Raw genomic sequence first — 26,341 nt, 5'->3', positions numbered from 1 at the left:
TACACTGTAATCATGCCAGGAGAAGTGAAAGAGTAGCTGAAGTGTCAGAGGTTATGAATTGCAGCAAAGGTATCAGTGTCTGGGTGAAGTCTGTGTCACATGGACAAGCAAGGTCTCCTGGCAACATTTTGTCTCTTTCAAATTATTTAAAAGAATTATACAGGCAGTAAAATGTTTATGACCTTTGTCACATTCCTGCTCTACAATAATTTTGCTCATTTACTATATGTAAGAACACCTTGAGTGTGCCTGAGTCCTCCCCACATCTGGGACTGGGAAAAGTCACCATGTTTGGATGTTCTTGGCCTTGCAGGTCATCGTGGCTGAACATTGTCTCCTGGAGCCTGCAGAGTCTTTAAAGGATGGTTATACTCAGAGAAATGCCTAAGAATGTTGCTCCTTTTGTTATCCTTGTGTGGTATCTAGTTCAGATTTGCTTTGTCTGTAGATAACAAGACAATGTTTCTAATTGTCAGCTCTGCATGTGTGATAATGACCCAAAAGCAGAGCCAAGTGCTTTCTTGACTTTGACAACAATTACAAAAATGCTGATGCACAGCTGAGGTGAGCAGCGTGCAATTGAGCAGGATCTGGCTTTTCTTGTCTGTTCTGGCTTGAGGGCAGGGTGATGAGGCGATGCTGATTTCACTGGTGAGGGTCTCCTGAGGAAGATGCTTTTCTGTGGCTGGCTCCTGTTTAGGTTTTCAGCTTCTCACTGCTGTGTTGTTCAGTGTTTGCAGCTTCTCAATGGTTCTGTGCACATTGCCTGTGACACAGCACTAGTCAAGCCAAGCGGTGGCACTGTAAAGTCCTAAAGTGCCACTTACAGAAATTTGTCCCATGATTTTTCTGCCTGTATCTCAGTTACCTGACAAAACTGTGTCCTCCTCTGAATCTGAGTAAAATGCAGTAGATTATAGTCTACATGGAGCTATTCCAAGATACTTAAAAGTGAATAAAAAGCAGCACAGGGAAATTAAAAATAACACTACCATTCTGTGGAAAGCATGAATGTGCCATGACAGAAGCAGAGTTAGGGAGGAGAAACGTAGCCTGGTCCAGTTAAAGGCACCCTGGTAAAATGCACGCTAATGAGGGTGTGAAAGCACAAAGTGGGTTTGAAAGAGGCTCCTCTGTGCAGCACAGATGCTGAAACCCCTGGGAGAGCTGTCCCTCTGTCTGCAGTGAAACCTCTGAGAGCTCTGTGGGCAGCCCAAGGCCAGGGCAGCACTGCCCGGCGCAGGAGGGAAGGGCCCCTGGTGATTGTCCAAGAGTCAGCATTGGTCTGGGACCCTTGGAGACCTGCACCTCTCGTTCCAGTGTGTGCTGATACCAAACACAACCTGAGCAGGGACTGTTCTGCTTTTACTGGCATTACTGCCCTGCCTAGGGTCAGGGTTAGGGTTACACCTAGGGTTAGGGTTTTGAAAACCACAAAGCCCTGAGCTCCAGGCACACTGCAGCTGCGAAAGACATCCCAAAGGGAACGCAAAACTGCCCCAAGATGCCTGCCTCCACGGCTTTTTCCTTGGAAGCAGCCCTAACCCTAGGCTGCTTTTCCCTCCTAGGGTTAGGGTTAGGGTTACGCCTAGGCTTAGTGTCTTGGAAACCACAAAGCCCAGAGCTCCAGGCGCACTGCAGCTGCGAAAGGCATCCCAAGGGGATGCCTCGGAACCAGCTTTAGCCCAACGTTGCTTTTATTGCTGTGCATAGGGTAATGTTGGGCCCCTTGGGCTCCACACTATGTCTCCTGGTTAGGCACCGACGGCTTCTGAACGTTTTGCTACCGCTCCATCCATCCCTCTGTTGGCTACACCTTCTGCAGAGACCGGAGTCACATGGCTTGCACGGCCGCAGGGGTCCCTTGCCATTCGGGTCCCCGTGGGTTCCTGTCGGGGCTCTGGGGGTGTTTCGCCCCCCGCGGGCGCGGTGCGGGCGGTGCCGCGGGGCGGTCCCGGGGCCGCGGCGGTGTCGGGCCGGTGCTGCACCGTCGGAGCGCGCCCGCCAGGGGGCGCTGCTGCTCGCGCGGCGAGGGGCGGGCGGGCGCACCTGGCGCGCGGGGCTGCGGGTCCCGGCCCGCTCCGCGCCCCGCGGACACGGACACGGACACGGACACGGACACGGACACGGACACGGACACGGGCCGGGACCGCCCCGCCGGCCGCCGCTCCGGGGGGACACCCGCAGCCCGCCGGCATGGAGCCGTAGAGGGGAGCTGCCGTGGAGGTGAGTCCTGCGCGCTGCGCTTCTCGCGGCAGTTCCCTTTTTTATTAATAAAAGAAAAAAAAAAAAGAGAAAAGTTCGTCCCTTCTCGTGCCGCCGCGCACGGGACGGGCCAGAGCTGCGGCTACTGCCTCATCCCTCCCGGAGCTCCGGGGCGGGCGGAGGGACCCCGGGGTCCCGCTGGTGCCGCGGCGCTCCCGAGGGGCTCCGGGCAGGCACCGCCGCAGCTCCGGCTCTCCGTCCCGGTGCTGTCTCGGAGCGGATGCTCGTGGCCGGATCCGTCCGTAGCGGCGCGGCCGCTCCACCGCTCCCCGGACTGAGCCCTGCTGCTGTTGGAAGCGCCGGGAATGTTTTCTGTCACGAAGGGGGGAATCTCGGTTGGTACCGAGGGTCTCTCAGCCTCACGAACGCGTGTGGGGCTTACTGGGAAAAGTGTCACTGCCGGGGATTTAAATTAAAAGCCCTGGAGCACTTGCCTTTCGGGATGCTGCAGCGCGGTGGAGTCTGTTGAAGCGGTGCTGGTGCTTTGGAGGCTGCTCGGAGTTACCGTGGTGGGTATTGGACTTGAAACCTCTGCCTCTGAAAGTTCCCTGACAATAAAGCTGCTCTGGTTTCCTTTGGAGTTCGATGGAAATCTGCTGAAGAGCACGAAACATTTCTGAAGTGACTTGGATTCAGTCGCTGTTTTCAGAGAGCCTGTCCCTGGACTGCTGTCTCTACTAGGATTCAAAGCATCAAAAGTTTCTGGTGGAAAATGCTGTAAGCTGCGGTTTCTCAGAGTTGTAGTAAGGTTTGTGTACTTTTGGCAATTTCTGTGCCTGTTGGGTTAACGCTCAAACTTGGGTGTGAGGGGAAACCCATTGTGGCAGGAGCCAGCAGTTTGTGGTGCTCCTCGGCAGTGTTTACAGTCTCTGATATATACTCCCTGAGTTTTTACCCTGATCATTTAAAAAACAATATAACATAGTTTTGGCGTCTGCGTAAGGTAAGGTTTGAGGATGTTACAATATTACTACCTGAATGCAGGTAGACTTGAGGTTTATCAGGGGATTATTAGTGATGGGGGCAGGCGAGGTGAGCTGCGGTGGGCTCGGGAGCGGGAAGGGCTGCGGGGAAGGGCAGTTCCACGGTGCCCAGGCGCTGTGTGAGTGTGTGGCTTTGCATTCACACCCGAGACAGGCTCTCATTCCCCCTACACGCTCCCCGTCCGTGCCGAAAAGGGGACGCTAATTCCCCTCAGGGTTAAACCTCTGCAGCTGCGTGGCTTTCTGTGGTGTCCGTAAGAGCAGGTGGATGCCTGCCCTGCTTCTGAGGCTCCCTCCGGAGGCAGGAGCGGGCCAGCCCCGGTGGGGACATGGTGTCTGGAAAGCTTTGCCTGTGCCAGACCCGAGGTAGGAGGTAAGTGTGGGGTGGAAGCTGAGAGCGAGACAAGCGCTTGCTTTGCAATAGAGTGGCTGCAGAGGAGACACTGGGGCACGCAGGGATTTGGGGTTTTGGGCTCCCCAAGCCAGTGGGGTGTAATGTATGTGCAGTGAGCATGAGGAGTGAGAGTTGTGGCAGGTTACCGAGGCACAGGCAATGGTCCTCAGGGGTGAGCCCGTGATTCATCAGGGGCTGTGACTGGCGATGTGCAGGGTGGCTTCCTGAGAAATTACTGAGGATCGCATCCCTCTGAGGATGTTTCTCTGGGCACAGGAGACCTCTTGCAGTGGGAGGACGGGGCTTGGGCCGACCTCCCTGCAGAGTGCCGGTGTTGCTAGGCAGCAGCTTGCACCTCCAGCGTGCTCCAGATCCGAGTCTGCGAGGGGAGACCTTCCTCTCCTGAATTAAAGCTTTCTAGCTGGTGACCAAAGCTGGAAAGTACATATCCTGTGGGTGTGCATGCACTTCTTGCTTGCTCCTGGGTATTGGGGAGGGGTGGTCAGCTGGGAAGTTTCAGGGTTTTTAGCTGACTGCAAGACTTCTTTATACTCACCCACCTACTTGGGCTGCAGGCAAGCCCAGGAGAGAATCTTTGAATGTTCCATTTGTAAGGCTTAAGAGTCCTCTGCAGAGCACTTTTTCCTTTCACAGTACCTGGAAGCTCATTGGAGGTTTGTCTTCAACTTGTGTGGTGATTGATGCTTTAGCAGTTAAATGGGAGGGGGAGGGAAAAGGGAGGAAGGAAGGCCAGGTGTGCCACATTAATGCACTTAACAGCATGAGTCAATTTTAGTGGCTGCAACACGGCTGCCGGAGCCTCAGTGCACGAATGGCATCAGCCAGTGCTGTCTGAACTGCTCTGTATCTCACAGAGAATGGAAAGGCTTTTAATTTTCAGAGCTGCCAGTCTGGTGGCTGCACTTTGAAGCAGTGCAGTGGCTGAAGCTGTTGGAAACTAGCAGGGGTAGGACTGACCACTCTCCAAAAAGAAGTCAGATCAAAAAGGAGCCTGAAAGGGTCAGGAGGGTTTCATAGGCTGGTGTGGTGAAGGTGAGTTCAGTGGAAGGGCTGTTCTTATGACACAGATCACTTCTAATCAGGCAGGAATTGGTGGTGTGGGAGAGGAAGATTGCTGGTTTGATGCATGCTGGAGGCTTGGGCCTCAGAAGAAGCTGGACTTGGCAGCCTTAAGCCTGGATGGGGCTGCAGAGGAGTGTGGAAGTGGAGGCAGGTAGGAGCACACTTGCTGGTCTCAGGATCTCCTGGGTGTTGTGCTGTGCCACTGTGGGGTAAGCTTGAGCCATGGAGGGTTTAGGAGTGGGTTTGTCTGGTGGTGTCAGGCAGCTGCTGGGGGTCTGGGAGGAGCCCAGCAGAGATGCAGAAAGGCTGCTGGTGAGCCAGGAGGAGGGAATGGGGATAGCATGTGAGGCTTGTACCCCTTGGGATGCTCTGCCTGCTTGGAGAGGGCAGGAGCATCCAGGCTGTCTGGATGGGGTGTTCCTGTAAGGGAATTTGTTTGGTTTGCATATGCAGAATAATTTTTTTCCGTGACTGTTCTCAGCTGTTTCCTGGAGAGAGAAGAATATGTGTTACAGTAATCACTTAAAGCTATGGAGAACAACTTTCTGTGCCCTGGGTTGTGATGCCCTTGTGGGACCAGAGGTGGAGGAAGAGTTCCAAGGAGCATGTGCAGCTACTCATCCCTGCTGGCTGAGGTGGGAAGTGGCCAGGGATGGCTGGGGAGGTGGCCTTGACCCATGTGTCTGAGGGAAAAGGCTGAGAAGTTGGGCTCACTGTGAGAAGCACAAATAAAGCATTTATAGTGTATGGACTTTTCCTGCTCCTCAAACTAAGGCTTAAGCTGAAAATATCAAGGGATGCTAAATTGTGAGCAATTGTTAAACAGCCTTAAAGAGCTGCATGGGAAACTGTGTCTGCTCTTCATTTCTAAGCCTTCCTCAAACAATGAGAGTCTGAGCTATTTATCAGGAGCTCTTTTAGTGCTGGAAGGGAAAGTGAACATTTAAAGTGTATCACAAAATAAAGAGGCACTTTAAGAGGCAATTTGCTTTTCAGGATGTCCAACTAAAAATAAATCTTTTTTTAAACAGCCTTGAAAAGAAAACAGAGAGTAAAAATCTTGCCCTTGCTGAGAATAAGGAAAATCGTTTTGCTGGCTTTGATGGTGAGGGTTTCCTCTGGCATCTGGTACTACATCCAGGTAAACCCTCCTGGAACTGGTGGAGAGCTGAGGGATGTGTGTTATATTCAGTAACAAAGCTGGTGAGAGAGACTGTGTTAGAAACTTCAGTAGGGATTTTGGCTAATCTTTTCCACCCTAAAAGCACTACAGAGAGTTCCTTCCACCCCTCTTTTCTTTGTTTTATGTAACAGTTAATTCACAAGGATGTCTATTTGATAAAGCAATTTCAGGGCACATAAAATATGTATTTTACTCTTATTTTGGCTGCATCAGAACAAACTCCATTGTTTTCAAGATTTCCATAAAGCATGTCAAAGTAGCATTCTATAAGCAGTTTTTCATGGTTCTCAAATTCTGGGGGATGTTGTTTCTTCGCTTACTTAATTATATTCTTATTTTTACTCAGACAAATGTGGCAATACGTATGTGTAAAGTCCAGTCTCTGGTTATGTAAGGAGAAAAAAAAAATCCCCATCAAGAATCTGTTTATCACTTTAAGGAGCAGCAATGCTGCCAAGTTCAGTGAAAGCAACTTGCCTCTGCTGACAGCAAAGTGCCATGTCTGGCTTCTCTGGGACCGTTTTCTAAGTGGAAAACAGTAGATGAGTGTTTTATAAGGAGCCTGACAGCTGCTATGTCATCTTTTCCTGTTAATTCTGTCTACTTTGAGCACTATGTATTAGTTAGGAAAGCATGTGGCCATGGATGAGATCAAGGAATGTATTTCTGAGCACATCACATGCAGAACTGTATTCTCACAGAGCCTGTTTCATTAATGTGCAGGAGTGAGTCTGGACCAGACTTGCCACGAATAGTGCAAATATTGTTATTCTGTTAATATTGCGGAGCTATGAGTGTGTGTAAGAGCAGGGATAATGTCAGTACTGCTGGCAGTTACAGCTGTAGTCTCTCTGCTGTGTGGCCATGGAAAGAGGCCTGTTTTAAAGGCTCTGTGAAAGCAGGGAACATTTCAGCATGCAGATGGCAGCCCAGTCTAAAATCTAGTTCTGTTTGTACTGAGCACCTCTGTAACGAGCCTTGAGGAGCACAAGGGGAATGAGAGAAGTGGGGGGGGGGGAAGAGGAGGGATATGCTATCTTTCAGGATTGAGACCTCCTTTTGAACTGTCTCTCTCCATTTTTAATAGCTTTTCTGCAAAAGCTGCTTGGGGAGCAGGGTTAGAATGGGTATGAAAGAAGCAAAGCATCTAATCTTTTGGCTTAATAATGCCCTGGTGTAGGCAGCTGCGAATTGGACAGACTTCCTTATTGATATAAGAGCAGAGAGCAGTGAGTGAAATTGGTGTGCGTGAGAATGGTCCCTTCTCATCTCTTTTAATCTGAAATGTCTTCTACTTTTGTAGTTGAGGCTCTGTAGAGAGGACCTGTGATCGCTGGCAGGGCTGTCTAAAGCAGTCAGGAGAAAAGGGCCCTGACCTGAGCAGTGGTGTTTGTTCTGGGTGTCAGCAGCTGAAGAGCTGGAGTCAAGTGCAGCCATGGTTTTTCTGGAATTTACAGGGTTTAGCAGTGACTCTGAAGCCTAACAGCGACTTGGTTTTTTTCACTCAAGAGCTCTGAATAGCAGGAGTCAGAGTCCTGTTTTTCCCGTGCCAGGCATCTCCACAGCCCAGGGCAGCCTGGCTGGGCTGGGTCTGAGTAGTGTCTGAGCCTGTCTGAGCCCAGAAGAAATTTGCTATCCTGGGACAGTGCCCAGCAACCTTGTCAGCTTTGAGAAGCATACGTGGTCCCCCATGGCTGGGGCTCCTCTCTCCCCTCAGATGGCTGTGATTACTGCTGCACCTCGCTCTGCGCTGGGAACTTCCTGCTGGAACTGCATCAATTCTAGGAGCTAGGCTGATTCAAGGTGATTCTAAAAATCTCTCCCCTTTCCTCATTGCTAGTGTACATGTTTAGCTTTCCAAGTGTAGATTGTCTTCACATTTTCTTCTCTCCCCCAGTGGGCTTTTCTGTAAGCTTTTAAGTACTTCTGCAAGGTGGTGAGAGGCTAAGCCCCGCTCTGTAAACTTAAACTCTGGCTCTGAGAGTCTTTACATTTCCTACAGTACTTCATGTTGCCTGAAGTACTGTATTGATTAAACCACAATCTGCAGGAGTAAATATATGTAGAATATTAATAGCTTCTACTCTGGGGGAAAAAAAGGCTGTAAATTAATTGATCCATTATGTTGACCTCATAAACCATGAGGGCTTGCAATACAGCTGTAGTCCTCCTCCCACTACATGTATTTCACTTTGAATGTCTGTAAAAGGTCTGGACTACTCAAAAGCTGTGATACTGGACACACATATCCATCTATCCTAGGATGTGTAGTTAGAATATTGCAATGCTAAGGCTGAACAATAGTTCTCTCTAGAATCCAGGGCAGTGCTGAATCAGTACATCACTGATGGTGCAGCTGGGTATGAGGCTTAAAAAACAATAGCTAACTTTCCCATTCCTTTGTCATTCTTGTTCCTCCTTACTGTTGCTTTCTATGTTTCCAAGTGCAAGAGCTGTTGCAAAGAGGGGTGAGTACGATTCAGGGATTTAAAGTCTGGTTTGAAGATATAATGAACTGGAATTCTGTGTGAGTTGCTTAGGGAATCCAGGTCAGTGTGTGGTGTGAGCTGATAGAACTCCATCTGCTAATCAGTGCTGAGTAGTCCTAGTTCTTCTGGCTTACAAACCTGTTAAGATGGGCTGCTTAGGTTTTTATTGAATTGGCAGTAATTTAGATGCATGTGTACATCATATGCTCATCACTCTCTGTAGTGTTTGATGCTATAGATATTGTAATCATTATCTATATTCAGAATATTTCAGGGGATTTTCCCGTTTCCTGCCTTTTTTTTTTTCCCCATAAATGAGCACTATTTTAGGCAGCTATTGGATCAGAAAATTCTTGTAAGAAAATGTTCTTGTGTTAATGCATGCAGGGTTTTCTCTACAGGGCAAGCCAGCAGTTTATTCAGTGTTGAGTCTGACTGCCACTTTACCATAGCTAAAATCACTTCTACGCTCTGCAGCCAGACATGTTAATAGGGGAAGTTAATGGGATGTTTGCCATCCACAGTATTTTTCTTTTGTGCTTAGCACTGAAGCCCATTTTTTTGTTTCTGTGTTATACTGTAAGATTATTTTTGAAACTTTAAGATTCCGCACCTGGTGTCTTCTACAGTTCCATTTGGAAGATATTTAACCTTTTAGTGGAGGCAATAAAATCTTTTCAAACAAAACCTGCGTGTTAACACCAAAGGGTGTTTCTTCTGAAATAACTGGTAAGATTCTGAGTTTATTCCTTTCACATCACTGAAGATCTGTGAGTTTTAGGTCTTTATTCCTTTACACCCAGACATTCAGCCTTTAGGGGAGTCATTACAGGTAAGTATTATAACCTTGTCAGTATTTGGCTGTGGTTCCCTTTGCTTTGTCAGGACAAGACCTTGCTTTTTCCTTGTTGATTTACTGTCATGCAGGTGATACCCTGCTGAGCCAGTAATAATCCCAGACAGTTTAGATGTTGTCTTTTTGTGGCTGTTTATTTCCAGTTTGTGTAACACAAACACAGGCATACCATGTTTCCCTCATGTCTCAGTTTTAGAGACAAATTTTAGGAGAAAGCACTCTGGAATGTGCATCTCCTCTAAAGAGAGAGGGCTTCAATAACTCCCCTTTCTTCTGCCAGTGAAAGAAATGGATACCATGGGATGAAAGTGAAAAAAACTAAAACTGTTTGTAAACAAAGCAAGACACCTGCAAAGCAGGAAAAATAATGGAACCTTACACCTCAGCCCCACCTCTCCACGTGGCTGACAGGCAAAGATGGAGGCTGCCCTTCTTTGTCAGGGAAGGGAGGAGAAAAGGGTTCACATCAGCTGGGAACCTGTTGGATTTCTGGCATGGGTCTCCTCCTCACAGCAGCCAAAGTTGGTGGATTTCTGTCCTTTCTCATGTTGGTTCAGCTCCTCTGAGGTCTCAGGTTCCAGGTGGTCCCACTGGCTCCCTGATGGGCCAAAAGGAAAAACAAGCCAAGCCCAAAACAGTTCAAGGGGAAAATCCCAGCCACAACCAAAAAGTTGCCAAAAGGATTCCCAGTGCAGCCTCCAGGCTGGAGTAAGGGAAGGGAAAAAACCTTCTGGTCTCAATCCAGCAAAAGCAAATCTGGCAAAAGGAACAGTGTGGGGTCCCTGGGCCATGCTGGAGCACTGGAGAGAGAGTTTGAGCAGAGCCCAGAGCTCCCAGGCTCTGGCCCCACCGCCTGCTTCGTCTGTGAGATACAGCAGCCATTTCTGGGCAGGAAGCAGATGATTAGGGAATAAAGCATCATCATAAAATCACCCTAGGACTCCTAATTTAAAAATTTCTCTTTAAGTTTCACCTGAACAAGGAGAATTAGGTAGATGTGAGTTTAGTTAAGGACCTGAGAGGTCCAGTGGAGAATTAAATCCTGCAAGACAAATGCTGAATGCACACTGCCTTGTAGAATTAATGCTCCTTGTGTATTTAGACAACTTAAGTGGCTGGTTATGATGGTGAAGATGCACAATGAATTAGGCAAAATGAAATATTCTTTGATGCTCATTGAGCAGTAGAGCGAAGAACACTGCATGACCCATATCAAGTAGAGCTGCAGAGACATCATTTGAGCTAGCATGCATCTCTGATCTTGAGTATTTTATCTCTGATCTTGAGTATTTTTTCTTTATGTTTGAGGTAGCAAGAAAAAGGAACTGGTGCCTGTTTGCAGATTGCTTCCAACCAACATATTATATAGGCTGAAAATCTTTTAGTAATGAACAGCTCAATGTGGTATGTTGGCAAAAGAGAAGACCTGAGAGTGAGTTCATATTAAAATTTAAAGCCTTAAAAAGTGGGCTGGGGAAATGGTTTGAAAAGAAATGAACAGGACTCACCACCTAGCCTACTGTAAAAACAATGAAAGAATTACTGTTGCCTTTTCTTCCTTTGTGTGTGGGGTGAAAATGGTAATTTATTTTTGTGAGATATCTGAGCAACAAAACCTGACAATTGGAAATCACTAAAGAGGTGGGTTGCTGTTTTTAATGAGCACCTTCTGCATCACAGCTTCTGTGGAGAAACCAGAACCTACAGAGCCTCGTGGTGTGTCAGCAAATCCCAGCCTGTGCACAGACTTGTGCCTGAGTGCACATGCACTGCTTTTCCTGCTTGTTTTCTTTCAAAAAGGAGCACTGCATGAACAAAGCTTGTGGTACAAATTAGAGCAAAGCTAAATTATATTTAAAGCGTGAACTTGGGAGTCTCAGTGCTGGATTTTGTGCAAAATGTGAATGCTCTGATTTTCTTCTCATTTCTAAGAGCCTCCTTCTAACCTTGTCCCTTGAAGCTCCTTTGAGTCCCAGAAGCCACATGAGCTGAAGGGGTGCTGGAAAGACAGCAGGCAGTACATGCAGGAAACAGGATTTCCCAAGGTCTGTTTCCTGAGGGTTTGTGTGGAAGAAATAAGTTTCTCAAAAGAGATGAAGTGTGTTAGGCAGGATATGGGAGTCAGGGTCGTTTTTGTTAGAAGTACAAAATTTGTGCTGCATTGTAGCCTGGTCCCCTTGTAGTTTTGGGTGCCTACAGGGCACTGTGACAGCTGCCTGAAGTCAGGTCTGTAGCACAAATGGGGTGAAGAGGGAAGGACACACCTTATTGGCAGTGCAGTGATGAAAATTAGAAGTTGTCACACCTTGCTTCTCCTACATTTCTCTCTCTGATATCAGCAACCTCCCTTTACTTACCTGGATTTAATATAACCTGGCTGGTCACAGCAAGGCTTGGACTCCTGACTTTTCCCTCTCTGTCACCAAGCACTTCATTCTGTGTCTCTCTTCCTTCCTCACAGTGATTTTAGGCAAGTTGGCTGTAATTGGTATTTCTGTGTCCTTACTGAGTAAGATGTCTTCAGTCTTTTGGGAATGGCATGAACTTGGCTCTCCTGTTATGAGGCATATCCAGTGGAGCTGTAACATTCTTGTTACAGCTGTGAACCCCTTCTCACACCTGCTTGGAGTTTGCAGCATCAGAGTAAATGGCTCCTCAGGGAAATGCTGCTCAGTGCCTGTGAGGGGAAAGTTTTGTCAAATGGCAAAATCAGCCCCTGCTTGCAGGGAAGTGGCCTTGAACTCTGGCTGGTTTATTCTGTCTTGTGTTTCATCAAGGTGGCACAATTTGTTCATGCTCTTCATCAGACCATAGGCACCCACTCCACTTTTATTCCCAGGAGCCTGGCACAGGGCTGGCTGGAGTCTGTGGTCCATCCCACTGCCTGACAGGTGAGGGAATGGCTCTGAGGAGGGAGCTGAGACCAGTCCTGCTGGGAGACCTGGTGAGAGCCTTGGCACACACAGCTCCAGAAATCTCCTGAGCAAATTTAGAAACAGGACTAATACAACCTTTCTTCTTCTGGCTGCTGGACATTCTTCTGGGGGAAGTACAGCTTATTTTGTGTCTTGTGTTCTTTGTTAACTTGAATGTTTAAAGACAGTAATCTCTGATAGGGCACTTTGAGCAGCCTGTCTGCTGTCTCAGGACAGACCCCTGCTGACCCCCTGGTCACTCTGGTGAGACTGATCCCACTTCCTCTGGAATCTCTGCCATGGTGGAGGTGACCCCTCAGACTCTGATGTGTATTTTCATGCCAGCCACAGTGGAGTTGTTGGATGTGACAAGCTGAGGTCTTTGGGCTTGATTATGAATGACTGGGTGGTGCTGTGGTTTCTTGCCCTTTTACTGCTCTATTTTCCTGATTTGTGGAGGCACAGAGACTGACTGCCTTGGTGAGGATAGGGCTTCAAAAAGTACAACTCCTATCAATGCTGACAGAACCAAGAATTTTCTGCTCTGCCTAGCATTAATATTGGTTGGCAGAACTTGCTTTGAATTTTTAAATGTATTTAATGCAGCCTAGCCTGTTTGGGGTGGAGATGTACAGACCCACATGAAAAAGGACCTAGGAATTCCATATTTCAGCTATAATTACTGAGGGGGGAAAAGTGGAGAAACTAATTTGCAACGCTATACTTGAAAATCATTCTAGCATAACATCATCATTACAATTATCTGTCAAAAGATTTAGTTCAATTACTTTTTTTAAGCTCTCTTGTCAAGATGGCCTTACTGGTTTCAGGATTGTGTTACTCCAAGGAGAGGTCAAGGAAGAGTGAATGCTAATTCTGTCATTAACCACTGTCAGACAGCCTTCAGTGAATATTTTTTCTTGCAAATGCCTTAGCATTGTTACTGTGAGGAACAATAGGCATAAACTGCCATAGAATTCAGAGAGGGGGAAAAAATCCACTGCCTGTTTATAGATTGTAGTACGGTAAGGTGAGAGGAAGAGAACTTCAGTTTAAAGTGGTAATTTTGAAATAATTGAATAGCAGCACAGTTCCTGTAGTGTAAAAGATTACACAGGGTTACTTAGATTTTCTTCACACAATGACAGGCCAGTAATAAAATTACAAGGAAAGAATTTTTGATGTAATAAACTCAAATTAAACTGAATAAGAGTCAGTGAACAGCAGGACTTTGCAACCTCTTGCTGCTTTTTCATGTTGGGTAAAGGCTCAGAGCTGGAGGGGTCTGGGCACCTTCTGGGTTTGGGGGTTTGGGACCTCTGAGTGAGCTGGGTGGGCAGAGGTGTTACAGCATTTATGGGAGGATTCTGTCCACTGGCCTCAGTTTTGACTGCTAACGCTGGTAGTTTTGTGCATTTCTGTTTAATTGAAACTGCTCTAAAATGTGTGCTGAATCTTTTGGTGCAAATAATAACTTCAGTGATTTAGATGGCTGCCAGCTTTTTCTGATAATAAGGATCCTGATCTAAAGTCTGTATCTTGTACAGAGATGAATTCCTGGAGTTTAAATGTATCAGGCCACTTAAGGGCCATGACTTCAAGCTAAGCATGTGTTTGAGGACTCTAGCTTATAGTTAAGCATCTGTCTTTGAGAGAGATGGGCTTAGATGAATTCAGATTTCTACCTGGTTTTGAGTGCAGAGAAGGAGCCTCAGTTTGCTTTTGCTATCTTTTTCTTGAATATTTGGTATTTGTAAATGAAAACAGGATTAGTTCCACTAATTATATAAAATTAAAAATAAAATTCTAAACTAGATTTTCCCCTTTTTTTTTCAATGTACATAGCATAAAGTAAGTAGTAAACTTCACAGGTGAGAGTCCTGAGACCTGCATTCATTGATTTCTGAGTTTTGTTCACCTTTCTTTACCTTGTTGTGTAGGAGAAACTTCTGGAATAGCATTAATTGGAGGCAACTGTAGGCATTGTAGGAGCTTTTAGAGTGCCACCAGTGGGAAAGTAAGGTTGCTAAGAGAGATTGTATGAATGACCTATTCTTTTCCTGAATAATATGATTTTTTTTTTTTGTGTAAGTGTGTGGCCTGTTTGGATGAGACAAAGTTAATTACAACCATCAGGGTTGCCCATAACATACAAAATAAATAACACACAAAAATCTGTCAGATTAGACCCATACTACTTCAAATAATCTGTCACATCTTGTGATTTTTTTTCTTTGAAAACAAAATGATATTTTTGAGGTGTCATTTAAAAAAACCCAAGCCTTTTGTGTGATAGTAAGAGGTAATTCGTTCATACATGGTTACTTTGAACTGTTATGTTTTCCTAGTCCAGCCTAAACATAAGCTGAGAAGTTGTTACATTAAGCCATTGCCCTGTTGTGGTTCTTTGAGAAATGTTTAACTGTAGCTGCTGCTTTGTTGTAGTGAAAAGCTGTGATTCAGACTTTGTACTATGTTTACATTTCAGCTGCCACAGAAAGTGAAAGATGAAGCCTCTTGTTTTCTTGGTTCTTGTGATCTGTACTGTAGTCAGCATGAATTTGAAGCTCGTGTCAAAGAGAAATTCTGGTAAGTCACAGAAAATTATTTTTGCTTTAGGATCTGGACCTCATGCTCATGCAATCAAGCATTTTTAGATGGCTGCATTTTATTTTGCATATGTACTACTTGTTCTGTTCTGCCAAAAAAAAAAAAAGTCATAACTGGTATGGTTTGCTTAGTAAATGAAAGCTGTTTGAAAGTGTCCTTATGTTTTCTTTTTTTTTTTTTTTTTGATGAAAAAAGAAAATGTTGATTGGGTTGAAACTTCAACCAGTGATATAACAAAGATAATAATGACTTGGCATTGTGGCATTGTTCTAATTCCTGTGAATTGGCATTGTTCAATGCCACAATGCCAATTCACAGGAATTTTCTTTACTGTGGATGTGGTCTGTGGTAAGTTTTAGGTCTGGATGATTTTTTTGTAAGTTGAAAGGTCATCTTTGAAAATGTTATGCTGGTCTGATATGTGATCATATATAGGGTTAACTGGGAAGAGATCTCCTGAGTAACAATCTCTGATTATTCTGTCAGTGAAAGAGAGTAGGAGTTGGTTCATGTGTACATCTGCTTTTCAAGCCTTCTTGTAGTAACAAAACTCTTCCAAGAAGCATTAGAATCTCTCCTTCCAGGGTAGACAGCTCCTCTGGATAATGGTTATCTGTACTTGAGCCTGAAGTGATGTCTACTCCATGCAGCTTTGCCCTGTCCTAGAAGTGACTTCATGAGACTGTTTGTTTGTATTTCTCAAGCAATGTGGGGGGATAGAATGTAAAAAAATAAAGATAGTGCGGAAGGTAATCTCACCCCTGAGGAGTTGCAGCTGTGCTAATCACCAAAGATTGGGAACAGGCCTGCCCTTAACAGGCCACAGCTGTGTCCAATAAGGATGAGTGCTATAAAAGAGGGGTTGGCTGGGTGAGGAGGGAGTTGGAGTTTGTTGGCTGGGCTGTGAGGAGGAAGGAGTCAGAGCTGCAAGGAGTTGCCCATGAGACATTACCGAGAAGGTATGGAAGATTTGCAACAAGATGACAACAAAGTAAGCTGTGAGTTGAGGAGACATTGGGCAGACAATTAGGTCAGCTGCAGTGCTGCACAGGGGTGTCAGCCTGCTGCAGCCTGGGCTGTGGGTAAGGGTAAATGTTGCACTTTGAAACTTTTGATGGCCTGTTGTTTTTCCATACTCTTTGTGTGCTGTGCTTACATGTGTGAGGCTTCCACTGATCCTGTTGTCCTCAAGGTCTTCAGTATTTTCAGCAGTGCAGGTACAAACAGAAATTACTGGCTTCAGTTGGTGTGGCTTGTGTTAAGTTTAATTTCTGCATTGCTTGAGAAGAGAGGAGAAAATTTTTGGGCTGTCTTTTAAAAAGAATTACATCCCAGGCTGAGAAGTGTTGCTCTGGGGACTGCCAGATGCTGGGCTGAGTTCTTTCTGCTGGGATGGAAACTGTAAGTGGAGGTTGCCAAACAAAACCAGCCTCTAGCCTTTTGTTGTGGTTGTTGTGCCCAGAGCTCAGTTTGTGCTGTGAGAGCACTCATGGATATTGGGGGTTTGGCTATAGTGGAGTCTTGGTCTGAGCTCTGCTAAGGGTGATGGTGTTCCTGTTCCTCAAGACTGCTGTCACTGGCCTGGATGGAATCCCTGGGTGAGATCCACAGTCAGGGTACCTGAACAGCCTCTGTTCACTGATGACCTGGCTGCAAGCAAGGGTCTGTGCAATGCCTTTGCCAGGAGCACACAACTGTAGAACTGACATGCTGGTGCCTGTAGCATTGTTCAGCTGGTAGTTTACCTTTAATTAGATTTACATTTTAAAAATCTGCTTTCTTTGACTCTGCAGAACTTTGACTCTTGTGGTTATAGCAGCTGTTGACAGTGTCAATTTAAGTTCAGTACTGGTGGGAAAAATGCTTTAATATGTTAGACTGCCTCTTGCTAAATATAACCCACTAGTGAATAGGTGGTTCTTTTTCATTTCATCTGATTGTGGCAGTATGTGTTAAGAATAAGATGAAGAGGAAAAAAATGCACATAACGTAAAATTGTAGTTTCTTTGCAAGTACATAATCATGTAGTTGGCTTTCACCCTTAATACTTGTTCTGGCTGCTGCATGGACCAAACTACTGATTTCTTTTTTTGTGCTTTTTCCACTGCATTATGTGTGAAATAATTTTCTGTTCCTGTGCTATCAGCACTAGGAGTAAAACTAATAATTTGACTCCTTTTCCGAAAGGTCTTTACATTTGAAGAACTGTTGTTTGATTGCTTGGGGCTTCACTAAATGTTCAGTGTTGTGAAGAGAGATGTCCCAGCAACTTCTGAACCTTAACTGTTGGTATAGTATTAGTGGAAGACCAGGGACACTGATCCCACCAGGGGCAGTGGGTGGATGCAGACAGGCAAATGCACAAAGAAACAATGTCAGCATATTTTCCAGAGGGTGACAGTAGCTCTAACAGGCTGGTGCTGGAGTTCAGAGGGTTTTTTGTTTGTTTGTTTGTTTTTTTACACTGATGTCTTGATGAAGGAGAGTGGAGAGGGGAAGTGAATGTAATGGTTATTTGTGGGCAGCTGCACTGCAGTGTAAACTGGAGGCAGGAATAGTGTTTTAGCTGTAGATTAGAGCTGAGCTGGGGGAGTGGATGAAGGGCCCAAAGGATGCTCTGCAGCAGTGTCTGGATGGGTCTTGCTGGCTGCTGGTGTGGGGATGTCTGTGCTTGGTGAGCATCCTTAAAAGGGGAAGGGAAATTGTGCAGACACTTATGTAGAGCAGTGTGAAGCAGTGCACGAAAGGTGCTGACACTGATGAAAAAGACAGATTTGGGCTACTAGAACAATAAACCAGCAAATTGGTGTCTTTGCTGACTTATGTAGACTGGCATTTCTTCTAAGCAATGCCTAGAATTATTGCATGAATGGCCAGAATTGTGATTAGTGTCAAGTACAAGAGCAATTATGGAGCTGACTGGCATGTGTGTAATATCACATAATGGAATATATCTTGTTTAAGGGGGAGGGAGGATCTAAAGAGAGCTGACTTGAAGAGGAGGAAGGAGAAGGTGAGGTGTTGTGGTCAGGTAATACAAAGTCATCACGCAACCAAGGCAGTCAGGAGTGGGTCAGAGTGTCCAGAAGGGCTTTAAAGGTGAAACTGGAGTTGCCTTAAAGAGAGGAAAGGTTTGGCTAGGAAAGCATCTTCACAGGCTGGTGCAGAAATTCTCCTTCAAAGTCAAGGAATGGAAACCCAAGGGGAGAAAGTTGAGGATGAGGGCTCCAGACAGCAAGTACAGGCAGTAAGAGAGGCTGGACAGGCAAGAGTCATTAAAGAGGGGTCAGGAGTGGGAGATGTAAGATGTTAAACAGAAGGTGATGAAATGGTGCTCCAGCTGCAAGCACAGAACTGTAGTTTGCTGAAGAAACAAATCCTCATGGAAGGGACTAGAAAAACAGAACTGAAAGATTTTTTTTTTTCCTCATGTCCTTTACTTGCCCTTTGTTAAAGATTTAGGAGTCCATATTTCCTATTTGGAAAAGAGAAGCAGGGATACAGATGAAGACTACAAATAGATTTAGAGTACCCTGCAACACCGCAAAAATGACACAGAAACGTGTAGCATGACAAATTTGGCTGCTTCTCACTTGAGATGTGATGCCAAAATAATTTAAATGGATAAGCTAATTTAATTATGCTCATCAGATTCTTCTTTGGAGGCAGCAACTTCCCAATGCTCCAGAAGAAATCTGTCATGTCTACAGAGTAAAGATTGCTGTTTGTGGTGGGAACAGAATAGTTTGCCTCAAGCATCTGTGTGAGTGTAATGTTGACTTAAGTTTCACGGGCATTTCTTAATGTTGAGAAGCATTTTTGAAAACTGCAGGTCATCCTTTTTTGCCTGCTTAAAGAAGTAAAACTGAGCAAACAGCAAATGTGGGGGCTGAAGCTTTAGCAATATCCTAGGAAGGGTATTTTACAGGTGGAGGTTATGCAAATGATTGAAGGTGTGGGAGTTGCTAGGTTCCCAGCTGATAGGTGATTTCCTTTTAATCGGATTAAGTGACTTCTTTTCCCAAAGCCCTTGTATATACAGTGCTTTGAAAAATCATAGCAGGGAGTATAATACCAATTTAAAATCATTGCATTTTTTAAGCAAAAGATTTTTCACAGTATAGATTCTGTTTGACTTACTAGACATAATTCCATTAGTGAATAATTGATGACATTTATTTTTGCTATATTATTTGCTGAGCTGAAATATCCATCTGAGCATACTAGGGCTCTGGAGGGCATGCCAGCCTTGTGTGGAGGAGCAGGGGCAGACATCCCCAAGGTTTCTGTGAGGCTGCAGGGCATTTAGGAGCCTTTCTCCAGGTTAACCCAGCTTGGCTGGCTCAGGTTTGGCACGGTGTAGCAATGGGGAGCAAAGACAGACCTCCTTCCTGCTTGCTCTGAAGGAAATAGGCTTGGCTTGTTGCAGTAAACATTCTTAGTTCTAAACTGAACCAAACCAAGCAGGCACAGGCTGCCTGCCTCCACGGTGTCCCTGTGCACGTGTCCCTTTGCCCAAGCAGCTTTCTCACCTCGCAGTGTCCGTGCGCCTCGCCAGCCACTGCCACATACACGGGGTGACCACAGCCAGCTGTGCAACCTGTCCTCTGTTATGGCACCCACCTTGCACCTCACTATTAGCTGAACCTTCCCCAGAGTGCTTTTGGGGAGCAAGGCTGAACTGAATTCAACAGGATTTCTTACATCCCAAAGCATGGGTAGGTCCCCCAAGCTACAGTCATGTCTTCTCCTCTCTTCTGTCAGATGGACTTGCTGTGGGATTCCAGCCTTCCTTCTCCTCCTAGTTTACCTTGGGGGCATTCAAAAGGCATTCATGGCATAGGAGCAAGTGTATCTCTGATCCTCCACCCACCTTGTCACCCTTCACCTGCCTCTGACTTTATCACCATTGACTTGGGAGAGAGAAGGCTTGACTTGGCACTGGGCCTTGCTCTGTATGGACATAGCCAAATTGTCTTAAATTCTCTTTGATATTGAAGTGCCTTTTAACACATTAATTTCAAACCTATTGCCTTGATATTTTGTGTCTTTTAAATGTCATGCAGCTGACTTACTCTGGTCTGCTGTAGATGTTTCAGAGACCTTCACTTTCCTGCAGTTGTCACTGCTTGTGCCTATGATTTCTGTCTGCTCCCTTCTGTGAAGATCAATCTTCCTGTGCTGCCTGACCACTTTGGCCACAGAAACTGTGGCGTACACAGAAGTGGAGGTGTTTTGTAATTCAGAGATAACTCATGGATTTGTGCCTGGAGTGGGATATTCTAGATGAGCCTAACTCTGAAGTCCACTGCTCCTGCGGGAGTGGGCCAGAGGAGCTGCTGGATGTGTGCTCACACTTGCCATTTGCTTTAGTTTGCAGTTGCATCTGCCTGAAGAGCTGACTTCTGACCCTGATGTAAAATTCATGGCCGTGAGCCCTCCTGTGTCTGAGCTAGGAGCGATGCAAAAGAGGCTTTTGACTTTTGCTGCCTGCAAATACTGTGCAGGCAGAGGAGACGGGAGCTTGGCAGCGCTCATCAGTGCATGCTGATCTCTTACTTTTCCCAGAAGATGTTAAGTTATTCACAGCTCCAGCAAACAAAGTCAGAATCACTGCTGTTCTAAGCTGTCATCAGTGCAGGGAAGTACAGCCTCTCCTGCATCAGCTGTGTCTGCTCACGGGTTCGTGGCTGCTCTCCATCTGTTCTGTTTGGATCAGTGGGAAGCAAGGAGCTGGGCTCCTGTGCTCAGCCAGGTCTCGGGGGGCTGCCAGCAAGTCAGCTCTGAAACTCTGCTTGCACCTCATTGCAGGGGTCTCAGCCTAAGCTTCTGCTCCTCTAGACAGAAAATGGCATTGCAGCTGGACAGACCTGTCTGGAGGACAGCTGGCAGCATTTGTACAGTCTGTGTGCAGGTGGGGAGGAAGGGACACAGAGGAACAAGAAGGGAAATAAATAATCTGCCAGAAGTTTGGGGGTTTGTTTAGTGACCTCAGCTTGACAGGGTTTAAATTTTGAACTTAGTTAAGCATTCAAATTTTTAGCTATTGTACACATTGGGTTCATATATAATTCAAGCAATTAAAATATTGAGCTGTTACTTAAATATTAAAGCAAGATTCCTTCCCAAAAGGGAAGCCTTTTGTATTTGAATAAAATAAATGAACACAGTTAAATTGTTTCAAGCTGAAGTAAATCACAAAGGGAAAGTCTGAAGTTCCCAAATTAATTTCTTATGTTTTCAAGTACAGTATTTTGGGTGTCACTCTTGCATGTGTCTGGGGGATGTGCTGGTGTTTAGATCTCCAGTAACCATGTGCACAGTTCAAATGTTTTTAGGGCTTGAAGCATGATGGTAGTATTATTTTTTTTGACTTTCCATGTTCTAATTTTACTTTTTTACCTGGGCAGTGTTTTTTAAAGTTTGATGGGACTGTTTGATGTTTACTGAAAACATCTGCTATCATGGTATTTCATGTGAGTGCTTTTTGTCTCTAATGATTGCTTCATAGTTATTCCCATTTTACAGATGGTATAAAATCAGCAAGAGAGAAAACTGTATTAAGGTTGCCCAGCACACTGAAAGTGATGCAGGGAATAACACATAAATTAAATGTTTCCCTCTGTTTTGTTGTGTTACTAATGCCTTAGGCAAGGACAGGGAAAGCAGTCCTGTCTTCTAAAAAAAAAAAAATGAAGCTAAATAAGCATGTGCATAAAATGTGCTTCTATGTCCTTGGATACATGGGATAGAGAAAAGCTTCTTTGATTTCTGTTATTTTTTTCAGTTGAAGATAGAAAAATGTGTCAGCTAGAAATGGAAGAGGAAAAGGAGGAGAGATATTTGGTTATACCAGGTTTTGTGCACTAATTTTAGGCTTAGAGCTTTTGCCTTTGAATATTACAAGTCTGTTGTGTATACTATTGGCTATTGGCTGTTCTTCCAGTGAGGAGTGGGGGCACAAGAAGAGGAAGAACCACTTAACACTGTAAAATGACATATGGAATGCCTGAGGAACCTCAAGCCCAGGAGGTGCCAATCACATCCCTTGGGGAACCAAGTTTAAAGAGGCCTCTGTGCCTGTTTGCTGCTCTGACCTAAAGATCACTTGCTGCTCCTCAGCTGCTGGGACTCTGCAGGCTCAGCTGCACTCGAGCCACTCTGGGCTCCATCTGTGCTCACCAAGTAGCTGCCCTTAGATTTTCAGCAGTACCAGGAACTGCAGTTCTGTCCTCAGATGAGTGAGTAGCCTAAAACACCTTTGTCCAAGGACACCTCAGTGTATAGTCTAACCAGATGTTCATGTTTATTTAAAGAAATGAAGGTCCTTTCATCACACTGTACAAATATGCATAAAATTTGAGGCCAAAGTTGTTTCACAGATTTTTTTAAAGATTTTATTTATTTTTTAATCTTTGGAATTTACTTTTCTGGTATGTTGAAGATAGAATTGACTCATTATTTGTGAAGACTGATATTAATATAACAGATGAGATTTTTTACAAGACAGTGAGAATTGTTTGTTCTTGAATTTAAGCATTATGGTTTTGTTTCACTGGCACTCTTGATGCACCCTCTGATCCTTACTTGGATCAATGTGCAGAGCCACTTCATGCACCCTTATGCTGTCTTACATGCTCAGAAAAATATATGTCTGGGTAGGCTTGGAAGGAGAGGTTTAATGTGAGATACAATCATTGATGTCCTTGAGTTATTGATAAAATGCAGAAATATAATCACATTCTACAGAATAGAGCTCATCAGAATTTCTTTTCCAGTGACACAATTTCATTTTGAGCGATAAATTCCCTGAGACTGTTACATTTAATAATCAATGGAAAAGTGCTGGAATGTGGCTCAAAGGCAGGGTGATTCCCAGGCTCTCTACCCCTGGAGCTGAGCAGCAGCACTTTGTCATCCTTCAGGTGGGTGTCAGAAGAAGAAGCTGGAGGATGAACACAGAGTGGTCAGATCTCCACTCTTTGTGGGATTCCCTGAAGCATCTTCCTGTGTCACATCCCTCAGGTTTACTGCAGAGGAGGTATGAAAACAGAGAATGGGAGCACTTTTGTGGAGCCAGGTGATCCTGCAGGCTTCCTTGGCTTCGTGCTGGGGTGGATCTGTGGCCATCAGCATTGCTCTCTGGAAGTCCTCCCTGGTAAAGAGCCTCCTTCAGCATCTGCCTCTTCCTCCCTTGTTGCAGGCTCCTGTTGCAGAATCTGTTTTGCTGAGAAAATTAACTAACTTTCAGATGTTTCTGAAACACTTGCTTATTCTGGTACTTGTGGTTTAGAAAAGAAAGTTTGAAACTTAAGCCAAGAAAGAAATTATTAAAAGTTGAAGCTCTTGAATGCATTATTTGTTTTTGTTGTGACCTTGAAAATCTTGCCCTATTATATAAAGGCAGAGAGGTGTGAATAATGGTGTGGGCTTAGACATAAGGAAGGAAATTAGGATGTGTATCACTGATGACACATAGGATATAGTATTTCCATTCAAAATGACATGTGTAATTTTAGGGAAATTGGGGACTACAGTGGAAATGCACTTAGGAGTGGAGTGTTTCAGCTTTATTGGAGCAGATTGAAAGCTGAAGCTTTTTGGCTGACTTCTGATATAGGTCAACATAATTCCTATTTGCTGTGACTTTACATCATATTATTTACAGCGTTATGATTTTTTCATCTGCATTGGATGATTAAATTTGCTCTTTATCAGTCAGTACTTATTGCAAAGGGTTTTGTTCCAACTGTCCAACATACCTCTGACTTACTGCATGAGAGATAAAACCTAAATCCACTGACCTGGGATGCCTGGCTGCAACTGTTGTGGACTTTACATGGGGAGACAGCTCTATTGAGGAAGAAAGGTTCATTATTAAATCCCATTTTAGCAGTGTCTACAAATGAGCTGTTCCATTTGCTGTCCTTCATGAAGAGCTGTAATTGATGGTTGTCTCTAAAGAATACAGATCCCATGTGAACAGTTGGTTTTTCAGAATGTTGTTGTATGAAGTCACTTGCAGAATGCATCATCAACTTGCTTCATGTTGTAGTAAGGAGGACTCCTGATGAGCTGCAGTAATTAGTTGTCTTTTGAAAAAATATCCTTTTTTTCTCCCAGAAGTAAAATGCTGGTAAGTCATTAATGAGAACTTAGATAATACAACTTCCACAATGTGATTGTAGAATGGCTTGGTAATGTCACCCACAGTTGAAATGTTCCATGAAGTCTCTCATTGGTGGGTAGATATGATCATCCTTAAGAAAGGGAAGTGGTTTGGTTTTGCTGGGGGCTGCTGGGTAAAGCTGTCCTCTAGAGTATTTTCACAGCTGCACTTGGCATGTTTTTCAGATTTATGCAAGACAAGAGCATCCTTTCCTGCACACAGGGTTGCCCTTTCAGAATGATAACATGTAATATACTTACAACAATCAGGTCTCCTTTAATAGTTTTGTTCGGCACATGAAAGTTGTGCATTATCAGTGTAGTTACTTAGATAATTTAATGCTCTTTCCATGCTTTACTTTGGAACTTTCCAACAGGGAGCTGTAAAAGGTAATTTTGATCTCTTTAAACTTTGTATAGATTATTAAGAAATATTTTCTTAATGGCAGAAGAGGGAATTCTATTTTTGCATAATCTAAAAGCCCCTTAAGACCCACTGTTTAAAATCACATCAAACATAAGGGATAGAGATAAGGGAAAGATAAAGGAAGAGATGGGAGCAGTCAGTCCTCTTGCCAAGTGTCCAGGGATTTGTGAGCATCAGCATCCATGGGTGGTGATTCCCAGCTGTGGAGCTGTGCAGCATTTGGTGACACTCAGTGTCAGGTGTTTCCAGCTGGCTGGGAGGTGAGAGGGAATAAAACCATCAGTGTCCTGTGTAAGCATGGTTCTGGCTCTTCCAGTCTGTCTTTGGGATGCCATTGGAGGTATTTTAGTGCCCCAAACACTCTGGGGGAAGGGAGGTGCTTGAGCTGTCTCCTTTTCAAGGTCCTGTTCCCTGGCTCAGCTGCACTGGGATGCAGCCCCTGCTCAGGGTGGTCTCAGCAGGTGCTTCTCCAGCTTCTGTCCCACACACGGGGTTTGGGTTCTGCTCTAGGGAGCTGGACTGGGCTGTGCCATGTTCCATGTTCCACTCTTTTCTTCTTTGAGAAACTTTCTTTAGAGTAGGATATGCTGTAATATGCCAGGAGAATTAACCAGAGGAAGCATCTATGTAAAGTGAGAGAGGAGCTCATTAATTGCCTAAAAATTAGGCAGTTTCCATCTGAGTAATTGGTGTTGGCTGGCTGGCCAGCCTTCCACAGTCTAAGAAGTAGCTCATTAGTAGAATACACACAGATGGTACTGTGCTCTGAGGTACTTAAAATACACAGGCAGAGAGCTGTGTTAATAAGGCAAACCTGTCCTTAGCCTCTGTGACTGAGTTTGCTACAAGCAGCAGAGGGAATGGTGTCATTTGGTAAATATTATTAGGCAAATGCATTTCCATAAATTTATTTAGTTTTCACTTCTTTTTTTTTCCTGCAGATAACAGATTATGATAAATACTCAGAGTAATTTACTGTTTCTGGAAAAATTCTATTGCAATAATAGACTTAGCATAACTGCTTCATTTCTTCAGTAGCTGATTTATCCATATAATTGCCTAGAGGGGGAGATGTATCCAGAGCCCAATTTTTATTTGGAATATATATAGATTTTTTTTGCTCTCTGTTGTTGCTGTATGCAGGTAGTTAACAGCTAATTCAAAGTAAGACTTTTTTTAAAGTTGAGTCTGTTCTACAAATGTTAATGGATAACAAATAAGGAACTACCCACCTGGGAAGATGGTAAATGCAGGGCCTGGAGGAGGCTCTGACACTGCTGGGAGGTGAGCAGGGGCACTGTGGCCTCCTCCCAAACAACAGCCTGTGCCACTGGGGCTGCACAGCCCTGGGAGGGGACAGCCCTGCTTCCCCTCACTTCAAAGCTGTGGGGCAGACTCTGAGGTGACAATTAGCATGGCTTTGTTTTCAAGTGGTGGGCTTTCCCTCTGCTCCTCACCCCACGTGCCCCTTGAATGGAGAACTGCTCCATCCTTACTCTGGGCAGCCTTTTTTGCCAGAACAGGTCTGAGCCCATCTTTAAACTAGTGCACTTGACTGTGAGCAGTGAGACACTTTCCTCACCCCATCTTCAAATTCCGAACCGTATTGACTTTTGTGCTCGAGGCTTTGACCAGTAAGACTGGGCTGGGGGAGAAGTGGGCTTCCTTGGATAACCATTCTTTCCCAAACAGTCCGAGTTTGGTTTCCTGTGTAGCTCTGTTTTGTTCAGAGGTGCTTTTTCTATCAGTGCTTTCATGTCTTTGTCATGAACTATGACGAATTCTTTCTGATGAAAGAATTTAATGTTTCCCTTGTTGATGCTCTGCAAGCCCTTTGTTGCATTTTCAGCCAATGTAATTTATGTTGCTGCTTTGCTCTGTTTTTCATTTCCCATACATTGGATGTCTGTTATTAGAGTATGTGCTGGTGTTGAAAAGAATGGTTCAACCTCAGCTTGATTAGTCTCT

General features: G+C 44.8%; 1 protein-coding gene across 4 annotated transcripts in view; it reads left to right on the top strand.

Moving 5' to 3' along the window:
* Positions 1–2,091: 2,091 nt before the first annotated feature.
* The window catches only part of IL1RAPL2 (interleukin 1 receptor accessory protein like 2), a 338,979-nt gene continuing 314,729 nt past the window's right edge, over positions 2,092–26,341 (top strand). The window contains exons 1-2 of one of the 4 annotated variants that reach the window (XM_009090378.4): positions 2,092–2,226; positions 14,657–14,757. In XM_009090378.4, coding sequence (XP_009088626.1) covers positions 14,676–14,757 — 82 coding nt within the window. In that variant the 5' untranslated portion in view covers positions 2,092–2,226; positions 14,657–14,675. Of the gene's footprint in view, positions 2,227–2,615; positions 2,775–2,941; positions 3,014–14,656; positions 14,758–26,341 lie in introns of those variants that run through there. The other 3 variants (XM_050974550.1, XM_050974549.1, XM_030229068.2) reach the window with 3 other exon arrangements.

The sequence above is a fragment of the Serinus canaria genome, chromosome 4A (assembly GCF_022539315.1).
Source record: "Serinus canaria isolate serCan28SL12 chromosome 4A, serCan2020, whole genome shotgun sequence".
Lineage (NCBI taxonomy): Eukaryota > Metazoa > Chordata > Aves > Passeriformes > Fringillidae > Serinus > Serinus canaria.
This window is presented reverse-complemented; position numbering and strand designations above follow the sequence as displayed.